Source organism: Dendropsophus ebraccatus, chromosome 8 (assembly GCF_027789765.1).
Source record: "Dendropsophus ebraccatus isolate aDenEbr1 chromosome 8, aDenEbr1.pat, whole genome shotgun sequence".
Lineage (NCBI taxonomy): Eukaryota > Metazoa > Chordata > Amphibia > Anura > Hylidae > Dendropsophus > Dendropsophus ebraccatus.
In genome coordinates, this window is record NC_091461.1 from 24476625 (window position 1) to 24490279 (window position 13655).

Consider the following 13655-nt stretch of genomic DNA (forward strand, 5'->3'; position numbering starts at 1 on the left):
CACTAAATGATTATCGTTCAAATTTGAACAATTTAACGATTTTTCGAATGATAATCGTTCCGTGTAATGCCACCCTTAGGCTCCATTGACACGTCAGTATATTTTTGCAGATCTGCATTTTTTGAGAACCTTACAGAGGTAATGTCCTTTGCGTCCGCACAAAAAATGTGGATCCAATAGACTTTTATTAATGTAGGACATCTTTTTTTCAGAGCCACAAAAATAGGCACATAAAAACCAATATTGTATAAATTTGTCGTACACACTCTGCGGACGTGTAAACGAGGCCTTACTGTTCAATTTTGGTATTTTGTCACATTTACTTGCTTTCAAACATTTTGTAAAATTTTCTTTACAAACCCCACTAAGTCCTCCCAGTAAAACAGTGTTGTGTGTTTTCATTTATATTTTTTTTACACATAGCATGTACTGGATAACAGTAAAAGAATGACATTTTACCTGTATATGATACATGCGCTGTTCCTACATGTGTCACAGTTTGCTGTATCTTGGCCAGTCCGATATGATAGCCTAAAAAACAGAGAGATCATTAGCTATAAACTAGAAAATTTCCACAAGATCAGGCTTACATGCAAGGGTCTTGGGGTCTTTATGATGAGGAATTTTTAAAGAATTTCTGCATCTCAAATCTGATTTTATGCTGAAATTATCTCATTATTCAGGTGGAAGATTGTATATGAAATTACTCTTGAGAGATGACATTACAAAATTTGGAATCTGCACACATATGAACATTGACGCGGATTTCCTCTTAAAATTAATGGGTTTGGATTTCACATACCTAATACTTATGGATTGGGATGACACTTCACCAGTTATATCAGAGGAAGCCTCTCTGTAATATACAGGGGTGCCACACATTACCCAACAACCAAGAGGGAAGAGATACTGTACATGTATGATTGAAACGTTACATTGAAACCTCTGTTCCTCTTACGTGTAAAAGGATCCTAGTGGGTGGTGACCCCCATTTCAGCCGTGGACAGTATATTTAAAGGGGTTCTCTGACATTTCACAATATATAGTGCTGCAGTTAATAGTTGGACATCTCTGCAGGCAGTGATTCGAGTTCGTATCAGAAGTGGCGGCAGCAGCGGGATTGTTCCGCAGGGACCCGCAGACATTGTAGGGGGACACGGGTGTAGTGCAGAGAGGTAAGAATAGCATCTTTATTATTTTCTATAGAACTGCAGCACTATATAAAAAGTTTTGCCATGAATTGAAAAACATTTCACAATATGGTGGATTTGCATAGTTAAAATTGCAGTGGGTTACAGTACCAAGCATCTATGGAAATTGGCCTGCAGTGCAGATTTAGGGTTAACATTGAACATACAGCAAAATCTGCATCTAACATTTTGGTGAGGATTTGCCAAAGATTCAAAGAGGGAGGCAGACTAACATTTTTTTGGACCTGTGATATTGATTTAGTGATCCCAGTAAAAACCATTGCAATTTGTCTAAAGGCCGCCATACATTGTATACAGAAGACGTCCGAATCTACCACCGTTGGCGGGTCTGGCGCACAGTATAAGGTATATGAAGGGCCTTCCCATGATGATGTTTGTGAAGATAGGGGTCAAGTGTGGTGTATTTTCACAGCCCAACACTTTTAATTGCCTGGCAGATAAGCTGACTCACTTACCCCTTCTATTATACAGTGATCCCTCAACTTACAATGGCCTCAAGATACAATATTTTCAACATACAATGGTCCTTTCTGCACTATTGTAACTTGAGACCAGACTCAACATACAATGCTACAGACAGTCAGGATCTGCGGCACATGTAAGTAACTAGATGATCAACTAATGAAACTGGCCATTTTACTGGTAAAACCCCAGTATTGTTGAAATGTATGCACTGGTTGGCTGTCTAGTAGTGATTCTCTGAGTATAGTGAGATACTACATGTCCGGTACTGCTCTTTACCTGGGCCAGCTTGAGTTGCTCTTTTTGACACCAGGTGAGGGCGGCTTCATTTTATTTTTCTGGGACCCTGTGTGATCTGTACAGGACCCTCAAGACGCTCCCATCTTCTACTTAGAAAGTTATTTACAGTCTCCAGTCGCCCTTTCTGAATGTTGTATGGAAGGACTTGCTTTATCCATATTAGTTATCTGCTTATTTTCCTTTAAATCTTATTTTTTTTCTCACTTTGGGATGACATTTTAAGGGATTCAGAACCAATTACCAGTTTTCCATAGAATTTTGGTCTCAACATACAATGGTTTCAGCCCACAATGGTCATCCTGGAACCAATAAATATCGAATGTTGAGGGACCACTGTACAGTATACATGTATGTTGAAGGCTGGGAGAGATTGTTCAGCCGACTATTATTGAAGGTGTATATAAACTAGCCTTGAATGGTTAATTACAGGAAACAATATAAAACATTCAACTGTTCAACAACTGTCAGTCTAGTGTAACAAACTTAGTCTCATCTTAGAACAAGACCATTGTTCTTTTCATGTCCAACAACCAACTTTTCTGAAGAGCATGTATCCTTCTGGGAGAGACCACTCTACAGATGTGACCTGACTTTATTGGATTTACCTCTCTCTTTGTAGCAGGTAGTATTAATTATGTAGATCTATCTGATCTAGGCGACCAACATCAGAGGACGGTGTAATTGCTTGGGGGGGAAGCTTGAGTAAGGGTCAGTGCTGAGTGACCCTCAACGTAGCTATTAAATTCCCTATTCTACTCTTGTACTTTCTTTTATTTGCTTGTGAAGTTGAGGCTTGTTCTCCTTCTAAAGTCGTTTCATCCTTCGTTCTACAAAAGAAACGTTTTTGGAGCTGGGCATGTTCTTCCAAGTGATACCAGGGTATAACATGTGCTGCAAGACGATAACGTAACATATGGTAGATCAGGTCTTTGTTCCTTACTCTTAAGTAAAGATATAAAGACCCATAATGTTACTTTCACTGTATTCTATAAATTTCTCCATTATCCCATTAACTATCTACAAGAGTTTCACCTCTGATAGGTTCTTGTATGGACTTTTACTCTTTCCTGGTCAAACGCTTCTGTATATCTAGCACTCTTGCAGTTTTCATACCTTTGGCATGTATTAAAAAAAACTTGAATGATAAAAAAAATTCATAGTAAAAGGTAGACACCTGACACCTGTCAGATTGCCACCCATTTTATACATGCAATTTAGCACCATAATAAGTTTTTGCAAAATAAAAACAAAAACACAGACCCTAGCATAAAACTAGATGCACAGTACCTCCTAAAAACAAAAAATCCAAAAACTGTTTAAATCTACAGCCCAGAAATCTTCACGCTACTGTACTGGCATGCTGTGTCAGTACAAAAGTGTGCTGCGGCCCAGAAATCTTCACGCTACTGTACTGGCATGCTGTGTCAGTACAAAAGTGTGCTGCGGCCCAGAAATCTTCACGCTACTGTACTGGCATGCTGTGTCAGTACAAAAGTGTGCTGCGGCCCAGAAATCTTCACGCTACTGTACTGGCATGCTGTGTCAGTACAAAAGTGTGCTGCGGCCCAGAGATGTTCACGCTACTGTACTGGCATGCTGTGTCAGTGCAAAAGTGTGCTGCGGCCCAGAGATGTTCACGCTGCTGTACTGGCATGCTGTGTCAGTACAATAGTGTGAAGATTTGAACAGTATTGGAGCTTCCGGCATCATGAAGAATGATGATATCGGGAGTTTCCAAATTCTGTCCCGTAGTGCATTATCCATGCATGGTTTGTAATTACGTAACATGTGAATGCCCCCCTGATAGGAGAAGTTTATGCAGATTACATGTTTGATAACCAGAAACTCTGAAACTGCAGAAATGCACCAATGCCTTTTTATTTAAGTAAAGTAGGGGATTACAGATGTATATTTTCTCCATTTCATCTATACAAACTCTAATCCATAATCACAGATTTCCAATCCTAATCTAATGCATTAACTAATAGCGATCCCTGTTGGGTAACAAATTAGATGATCCTTTGTGACCTAAATCTTTTCTATTGATCAGAAATGTATTAGACAAGTCCTCAGATACAGTCATCATCGCTGTGACTACTGCAGATTTAGCCTTATATATATATATATATATATATATATATATATATATATATATTTATTTATTTACAATACTTCTCTACTGCTGTGTTTAAGCACTCTGTTCATAACCCTGACTAGCAGCCTATTGGGCCCTACCTCTGAAAAGACCTAATAGGTGTGAAAAGATGGCAGGGCCTTCATTATTCCCCCTTGCCATTATAACCATTGGTATGACAGTGACCCCCTCCTCTTATCTGTCTAACTAGTTGAATGCGGCAGTTGTTGGCATCTAAGGGGTCAAAGTGATACTGTCACCCCCACCCCCACAGGCAGGTCCAGACTTCTGCCCCGTTAGGTGGATCTGAGTGAACCATGTCCCACAATACCTTTTATTAGCGGGTGTCACCTGTCCTATATAGCACCATTCTGCTGAGTGTTTAGCTACAGCATGGTATGTGTATATATATCCCACTCCATGGTCTAATAGGCAGATTGCCCTGGAGTGTTATAATTTGGTGGCACCCCACCATCACTTTTGTAAAGGAGGCAGCCCTTTACCTTGGTAAATGTCGGCGATGCAGCATTTACCAATGAATGAGGCATGACAGGTGTAAACCGGACAACAACTTACATGTTAAAGTATGGGGCCTATTTCACAATCACACATGAATGGCAACCAGCACCATACACATAAATGCCTACATCCTAACATGCTTGGCTAATGCAGGTTATGTGTGAACATTGATGTGAGAAGGCTCAATGTCTCAGAGTATGAAATATATTTTATACAGCACTGTGGACGGATCTCCCTTCAATAACAATACAGTGGTTCCTTGGATTACGAGCATAATTCGTTCCGGGACCATGCTTGTAATCCAAATCCACTCTTAAACCAAGGCAAATTTTCCCTTAAGAAATCATAGAAATGCAGACAAAAATTCCACACCCCAAAAATAATGATTTATTATTCTGAATTACATGTAAAACAGATGAATCAAACATTCACAAACAGCAGAATATGTGATATTATAAGTTACTGTAGAGTAATGGAGAGGATGGGAAACACAAGGGCGGACAGAGACTGTAGGGAGCAGGAAGGAATGAGGAGGGCAGATGTGGGCACATACATGCAGCACTCTCTGTCCGGGGAGAGAGGGGTTACAGCTATGGAGAGATTACCTCTGTCCTCTGATGCAAGCCCCAGCCTGAAGTGGATCTGCTGTGATTTGGAAGGTAAGGGAGACTTCCTGGGTCAGAGTACAGTGCTGTAGACCCCACTATGCAGACCATGCCCCTCCTCCACTCGCGCTCCCACCCAGTACAGGGAGCTCTTAAACCAAAGCAATGCTCTTAAACCAAGTCACAATTTTGAAAAACTGTGAGCTCTTAAACCAAAACGCTCTTAAACCAAGGTACCAGTTTGTATTTACAAATCTTCAATGTGGACGACTAGTTTACAGGTTATGGCTTCCAAGTAATTTCCCATTGCTATAAGCATATGTATCACCCCCATCCGCTTACTATAGCCCCCCAGATTTACACAGAATGCACCTTGTAAATTATACAACGTTTGCCAAGTAAAATATGATAATCGGTTGGGTATGTCTCAGCACCAGGTGCCCTGACTCTTAGTTCTACAGCTAAATTAAAATTTTATTTAACAATTGACAATCTATAAATGTCCGGAGTGACTGACTGCAGAATGGCCATTGTTTTCTCAGAGGGGTCTGGATAATTCGTTCTGTCTGCAGAAATAGCCTGTTTTTATTGTCCCACTCAGTGATGGATTTACTTGTCAGGAGGCAGCGTCACCTTCCAAAGCTCTGCATTTGTTTGCTGAGACATTTATTAGAAGTGTGATGGGGGTCAGGGTCAGGGGGTGGTGCCTAAGGTTCTTTATACCAGTCCTAGGGACAATGACTGGGGGACATTTGTAGAAGTGTTGTCATTACTTAATATTCTTATATCCAGGTCTCATTCCTTCATATACAGTGATCCCTCAACTTACAATGGCCTCAGGATACAATATTTTCAACATACGGCGGTCCTTTCTGGACCATCGTAACTTGAGACCAGACTCAATATACAACATACAATGCTACAGACAGTGAGGATCTGCAGCACACGTAAATAACTAGATGATCAACCAATGAAAGTGGCCATTTTACTGGTAAAATCCCAGTATTAGTGAAGTACATGCACTGGTTGGCTGTCTAGTAGAGATTCTCCAGAGTATAGTGAGATACTACATGTCCCGTGCTGCTCTTTACCTGGGCCAGCTTTAGCTGCTCCTTTGGGCACCAGGTGAGGGTGGCTTTGTTATTTTTCTGGGACCCTGTGAAATCTGTACAGGACCCTGAAGACGCTCCCATCTTCTACTTAGAAAGTAATTTACAGTCTCAAGTCGCTCTTTCTGACTGATGTATGTAAGGACTTGCTTTATCTATATTAATTATTATGTTTTTTTTTTTTTTCTTTTCTCATTCCGCGATGACATTTTGGGGGATTCAGAACCAATTACCAGTTTTCCATAGAATTTTGGTCTCAACATACAATGGTCGTCCTGGAACCAATTAATTTCGTATGTTGAGATACCACTGTACAGAGATACAAATTATACCTGTGTTCATAGTAGGTAGTGCTAATACCCTTTATGTACAGTGGGTATCTGTCTGGCTGATTTAACCCATTCAGGACCATTTTTGCACTCTTTGTGCCTCACATTGTAAGAGCCATAACTTTTCCATAGTCCCATCTACATATTGTGTCATATTAGGGCTTGTTTTTTGCGCTACCTTCTGTACTTTGTATTACTACCTTACATTTTACCATATGATATAGTGCAAAAAGATTATTTGTGGAATGAAAGTAATAAGAAACCTGTAGTCTTTATCCATACGGTAAAAATGACATGTCGATCTTCCTTAGGTCAGAAGAATAACAATGATGCAATGATTTGTATAGCTGTTAAGTTTTACTACATAAAAAAAAAAAAAGTAAGTAGTGTCATGTGTATTTATGCAAAAGTGGAGGAACCTCTTTCCCGCTGCTATATGTATTATAGATACATAAAGCCAAGCTCAGAGGCCTACTGGGTCCTAGTGCCCACAGTATGAAATGTATAATACTATTGTCCTCTGTGGCAGAGAGGCCTAGAAGTCCCTTTAGTTAACAAAATGTGGGTGCACTCTTATAAACTAAAAGAAAAACACAGTGCTGTTCCATATGGTCCCAATCGATTAGGGGTGGCATCGTTGTAGGGAGCGCTGCCTAGCACTGTAAGGGACAATGCAATGTAAAGGGAATATTGTCTATTAAGTTTTTGTATTAAACTTTATTTTTCTTTAATTCTCCAGCTTTCAATTTTCCTATCGGTATTCTAAAATCCTGCAGATTTCATTCTGGGCACTAAGCCTAATATTAAAGCGACTCTGTACCCACAATCTGAACCCCCCCCCCCCCCCCCAAAACCACTTGTACCTTCAGATAGCTGCTTTTAATCCAAGATCTGGCCTGGGGTCCGTTCGGCAGGGGATGCAGTTATTGTCATAAAAACAACTTTTAATCCGGCAGCGCTGTGTCTAACGGGCGAGGCTTATGGTGCGTTTACACAGACAGATTTATCTGACAGATCTTTGAAGCCAAATCCAGGAACAGACTATAAACAAGGATCAGGTCATAAAGGAAAGACTGGGATCTATCCTCTTTTCAAATCCATTCCTGGCTTTGGCTTTCAAAATCTGTCAGATAAATCTTTCTGTGTAAACGCACCCTTACATTTGTAAATTCATTAGGCTGGCACACCCTCTCTGTCCTTCCTCCCTGCCATCCTCATCATTAGGAATGCTCCAGGCAGATTGCTTCCTATTCCCCACCTGTGTGTATAATGAACATGGGCTGGATCGTTAAGACACCTGTGCAAAGCTCAAACAGCAGTAAATGTTCCTGGATCATTCCTAATAATGAGGAGGGTGGGGAGGAAGGACGGAGAGGTGGTGCCAGCCTAATGCATAAATAAATGTAAGCCCCGGCCGTTAGACACAGTTCTGCAGGATTAAAAGTTGTTTTTAGGACAATAACTGCATCCCCTGCCGAACGGACCCCAGGACAGGTCTTGTATTAAAAGCAGCTATCCGAAGGTAAAAGTGGTTTAGGGGGGGACAGATTGTGGGTGCAGAGTCGCTTTAAGCATATACTTTGTATTCTGTAAAAAAAAAATAATAATTCAGCAGTGCCATCCTTATCATTACAGTGTATAGATAGATAGATGATAAAACAGTATTAAACCTTTCACAATAGGTAATGGTTTTACCTCCTCTCCTCCCCCTCCCTGCCAATGGCCTTAGCCCAGGTCATAGAACATGCCAAGAAAACTCTCTCTTAGAAATCAGCAGAGTCACATCTAGTCTGTCCATGTTGCTGTAAAGCGTAACTAAGTGTACTTAATAGTATCTCGGACAATATTGCTGACCCCATAATAATGTAACCAATATAAAGTCAAAAATTTGTAAACAGAAAATAAAAACTGATTACAAAAACAGAATGTTTCGTTATTTGGCTCTAATAAAAAAAAAAATATAAACTCTAGGGGACAGGTTTACTTCATATGAGCAATTGTGGCAAAACTAGTAGTGCGACTGGCATTTTCTTGTTCTTTGAATCCCCCCAATAGGTGGCACTAGAAAGCCATCTTCTTTTCTTGTCCTTCTTGGAGGCAAGCTTATTTATGTACATTGGATCCTTGTGTTATGGATTTCCCCCCAAGCATTGCTCTAGGCATAATAGAATGTATCAGCTATGTACAGGCACGATCCGTACACAAATGTCATGGATTTGATCATCCCCACGCGGGCAAGCCATCACCTATACCCCATTCTATTGATGTACTATGCAGCTAGAGCGAAATGTTGTAATTTTCGGAATACTTTCTGTTATTATTTACATGCCACAATAATAGTTGCTTAAAGGGAATGTATAAAGTTTCTTTTACTGATTAGTCAGATACTCAAACCTGTTCTTTTTTTCTAATCTGTTTCTGTTTTGTGATTGTAATTTCATTAATTATTGATTGTACATTGTTATGGGGGCTACCATTTGGCCTGAGCTGTTTAACAGCATTTACTAGTATGCTTTACAGTAAGCCCCATGGATGTAGACTACAATAGACAGGACCTGTCCCCTTGAGATGAATTTGAAAATTTACTGAGTCTACTCTACGACCTTTTGAAATGGTCATTCCACAGGGAATTGCTTTTGTCTTATACTGGTGTCACTGTACTGCGGTACAGATCACTTAACAACAGCTTCCTTTTATCGCCACAGACAGTAAGAATGAAAATGGCAAAATATCAGGATTATTTTATAATATACATAGGGAAAAAGTGTACTCTCCTTGAAAAATACCCTGCCACCACTCCTCTCATGGTCCTAGGTCCCTGCTGCTCATGAATCGTTAGTGTCACTGTCGCTTTTTTTCTTTTTTTTTTTGCCTGCTCATTCTCATGAAATCTTGACTGATTTACATCAGATGTGCTCCTATCTGTTCTATGGAGGGGGGAGGAGGGAGATTAGTCGCCAGCAGAGAGCAAAAGATTACACAGTGGGAGCTGCTTGAAAGACTGTATTCCGAGGTCAGAGAGGTCAGTGCTGAGAGAAGATAGCCCGGTGATGTAGCTGTAAATTAACTCTTTGTTGTGCTGTTTTGGTGCCTCATCTCCCTCAACCTCCCCCCTCTCCATAGAAAACCATGAAGAGGGGGGGAGAACTTCAAACTGCTTTTTCATGATAATAAATTCTTGGCTAATAAACCCAATTACAAAGTTTCTTAAAATCGCTTGTACTATTGTTTTCTGCATAAAAGAATTTAAACAACAGTGACACTTTAAGTCTCAACACAGGCAAATGCCTACAGTGGTGACCAGCATCATCCAGTGACTGGCCGAGCAGGCGCTTTCTGTGTGTTGAGATGACAAGAAGAACTAAGCAACAGAATTAGAGATGAGCGAACCTCGAGCACACTCAGGTTTGTCCAAGCCCGAGCATGCACCGTTTGATTACCAGTGTCTGAAGAAGTTTGATGCCGTCCTAGGTAATTCTGAAAACATGAATATGGCCTATGGCTGTAGCGATGTTTTCCAGGCAGCCTTAGGGCTGTGTCCAACTTCTTTAGCCACTGGTAATCATATGCCGCATGCTCTGGTTCAGGTGTCAGATGAGAGCATGCTTTTGTATTTACTCCATGCACCCAGACTGCTTTTAACTATATTATAATTATCCAGACAACCCCTTTAAAATCTATATGTATGCAGTTTTATTCGGAACTCTGTTTAAAAAATAAATTAAAATTATATATATATATATATATATATATATATATATATATATATATATATATATAATAAAAAAATATAAATCTGGATATATAGATATAAAAAAATTTTTTTCTAATAATACTGAGACCCTGTGTCTGGTGAATTGGTATAGTAGGTATCTACCAGACATGAAAAAAGCGACCCCTGTATTTGCAGTAGTAAAGTTCCCATAATCCCTGCGGCCGTTGTTTGATTAATCTCTCCCCAGAATAGTTTTGTCAGAAAATTCCAAATATTAAATATTGCATTCTTGATTTGCTAATCTATTGATTGTGGTTTTGATGCTTGGCTTTCACTGCACCTTGTTGCTGTGATTACTGACCCTCCCCAATGGGTTTGTTTATTTATTTGTTTTTACATTTAATTAGGTTGCGGCTCTTAATTTTGAGCAACCCCTTGAAGAATGGAACCACAGCGATGACTGGTTGTTATGGGCACCTACCCTTGTACTAATGTGTCCACTGTATGTATGTATGTGTGTGTATACTGTATGCAGAACGAGAATTAACAGAGACCATGGGAAATTTCCTTCCTTTGCCACATCCAATTGATAGGCTTAGGCTTTGTGTGCTGTGGGCCGAGGCTCCTTGTGGATGTTGAATTATCCATGGCTTTATGAATATTTAAAGAAAACGAGTCTTGTGATGACTGCCTTCAGTGCAGCTACACAAACAATACATTTGTTATTGTCTTGTATACTGTACCGGTGTAAGACATAAGGAGGCGGCATGTGTAACTTCACACAGTCCTAGTGGTCGGAGATCTGCCGTCTCCTGTGCGAGGAGGCTGCTATACAAGTTTTTTTAGTATAAGAATTTTTCTTCTATTGCGCCTACAGGAAACAGCTATAGCCTATGAAGAGCTAATAGTCAAAACGCAGGACCATGTATATAGCATATGCTATGGTCCCTGCTACGGATTTTGCATTTTGGTCTGAGAATACCTTGTTTTGTCTGTATTTATAACATTAATGTTTCACTGCAGCGACGCTACTTACACATAAAAAAAAATGATTTCATCCTTCACGTTATATACGTCAATTAAAACTTTCAATGGGAAGTAGAATCGGGGAGTCCGGATTTCATTGTGCCATATATTTTAGTTTTTTGGAGAGGTAAGCTGTACAGAGAGATGTCTGCCCATCGCTTACCTGTCTCTCTATTCAGAATGTATACAGGCCAAGGGTGCAAGTGAATAGGCGTTCAGAAGAGACAGCTGTCATCTGAGAGGAGACTAAAATGTAAGGCCAGCAAAGTGACTAAAGTGTATAGGGCCGCCTGGCTCATAATAAGGGCCGAGCAGCTGAAATTCAACAGGCTTTCAGAAATAAGCTGTCACCAGTGGCTTACCTCTCCTCCATCCATTGAGACACACAAATACTCAGCCATTCACCCATTGTAGAAACCATTAAGCCCCAGCATTGCAGCAGAGCCTCATTCACTTCATTGACAAGGAACTGCAATACTACACAAAACCCAATGACTAGGGTGGTGATGTGTGATAGATAGATAGATAGATAGATAGATAGATAGATAGATAGATAGATACAAAACACAATTGACGCAGCACTCTGAGAAAAGAGTTTTGCTCGGTGCCGTTGTCAACACCCCCGATCCACAGGTGTCTATATAGAAATCCGAAAAGTAACTGCAGCACACGGGACTTCGTGAAGAAAATCGATCTGTATTGGTGATTATTCCATACAAAGCACACAGTGTACAAACAAGTGACGTTTCGACGTCTCAATGACGTCTTTGGATTTCTAGATAGATAGGTGTGTGTGTGTGTGTGTATATGTATGTGTGTAATATATATATATATATATATATATATATATATATATATATATATATATATGGATGTTTCCTGGACAGCCCCTCATTAAAAGGGTATTCTGCTCCGGTAAAATAAATGTTGAACCCCCCCCCCTTTCCTCTCCTGAAGACTATCCTTCCCCCTAGTTCTGAGCCTGTTGTTTTCTGCTGAAGAGTCAGTTTCTGCTCTGATCTCCCTCTTCCCTCTCCCTTCTGAGATGGCTGATGTAAACAGCATCCCTTGCCAGCTGTTTCTGCACTCTAAAATGCTAGGAGGGTTAATCACGGGGAATTCACCAGCATCCTCACCTCAGATTTACCTTCCTGGCATTACAGAATGCAGAGACAGCCTGTCCGGGATGCTATTTAAATCAGCCAACTCGGAGGGGGAGGGGGGGGGGAGTGAACAGCTCACACACAGTTTTCTGTGTCTTCGGCAGCAGCTCAGAACTGGGGAAGGAGCCTGAGAAGATAATAACAAGTCTCCAGTGGGAGACGATTCAATATTCATTTTACCTGAGCGGAATACCCCTTTAATTGTGACCCAAGAAACAGTAAAAATCCATAACTTCCATTTAGCTTTAGCTTCCATTTAGGTCTCAGTATCCATTATTGACCGACAATAAATTAGCGACACACATTGGTCCAGAAGTGGCCGTAAGTTAATCCTAATAACAGTTTGCAACGCTCATATTTTTTTAGCGAATCGTTTCCTCGTTTAAGTCCAGCACTTTTAATGGGAAATCTGCAAAGTGGCTATTGAGCAGGAATATTGATGACATCTAGTGCAAAACTTTGCTGCAACCATTAAGGGAGATAATGCAAATCCGCCTCCTATAATACAGAGGTCGTAATTATAGATAAGAGGAATTAAGTGAGTCACAGGCGGTTGAACTGCGTGAGTAGTAGATACAGGCCCATGGACTCCGCAATTACTGGCTGAAAGACGGAGTGCGTCCTTATAGGAGGCTGTTGTGCTGTATACACATCGTATAGCTTATTTCCCTCCCTTACAGCGATCATTACCATATTGGTTTTACACTTATAGGGTAAGTCCAGAGATACACACAGACTCTTTTAGCGCTACTGATTGAATTTCACTATTGAGCTACAGCTGCAGGCCAATTTTTTTTTTCTTTTTATATTTGTTTTTCAAAAGCTAAAAGTGCTATATATAAGGGTTGCATACTGGAATCTCACATAGCTCTAGGCATGTTAGATTTTCACCTCCCAGCCCTATTGTTGTTAGATGGGTAAGTATGTGCCAGGGCTCTCTGGCTGCAGCTTAGCCCTCCCTATAGACAACACTTCACTTCAATGCTCGGCTGCGCTGAACATTCACATGTATCGGGACGTCAGGGGATAAAACTGTCTAGTTGACAGTTATTCAAAATGTATAGCTACCTTAAAGGGAAACT

The 13655-nt window shown here is 40.4% G+C and overlaps 2 protein-coding genes across 2 annotated transcripts in view; one reads left to right on the forward strand and one right to left on the reverse strand.

The window, feature by feature from the left end:
- The window catches only part of DOCK1 (dedicator of cytokinesis 1), a 302766-nt gene that overhangs the window by 127326 nt on the left and 161785 nt on the right, over positions 1 to 13655 (forward strand). The gene's annotated exons all lie outside the window — the stretch shown is intronic.
- Positions 1 to 13655, reverse strand: part of INSYN2A (inhibitory synaptic factor 2A) — a 45502-nt gene that overhangs the window by 5623 nt on the left and 26224 nt on the right. The window contains exon 3 of the mRNA XM_069978933.1: positions 460 to 531. Within this exon, the coding sequence (XP_069835034.1) occupies positions 460 to 531 (72 nt within the window). The remainder of the gene's footprint in view (positions 1 to 459; positions 532 to 13655) is intronic.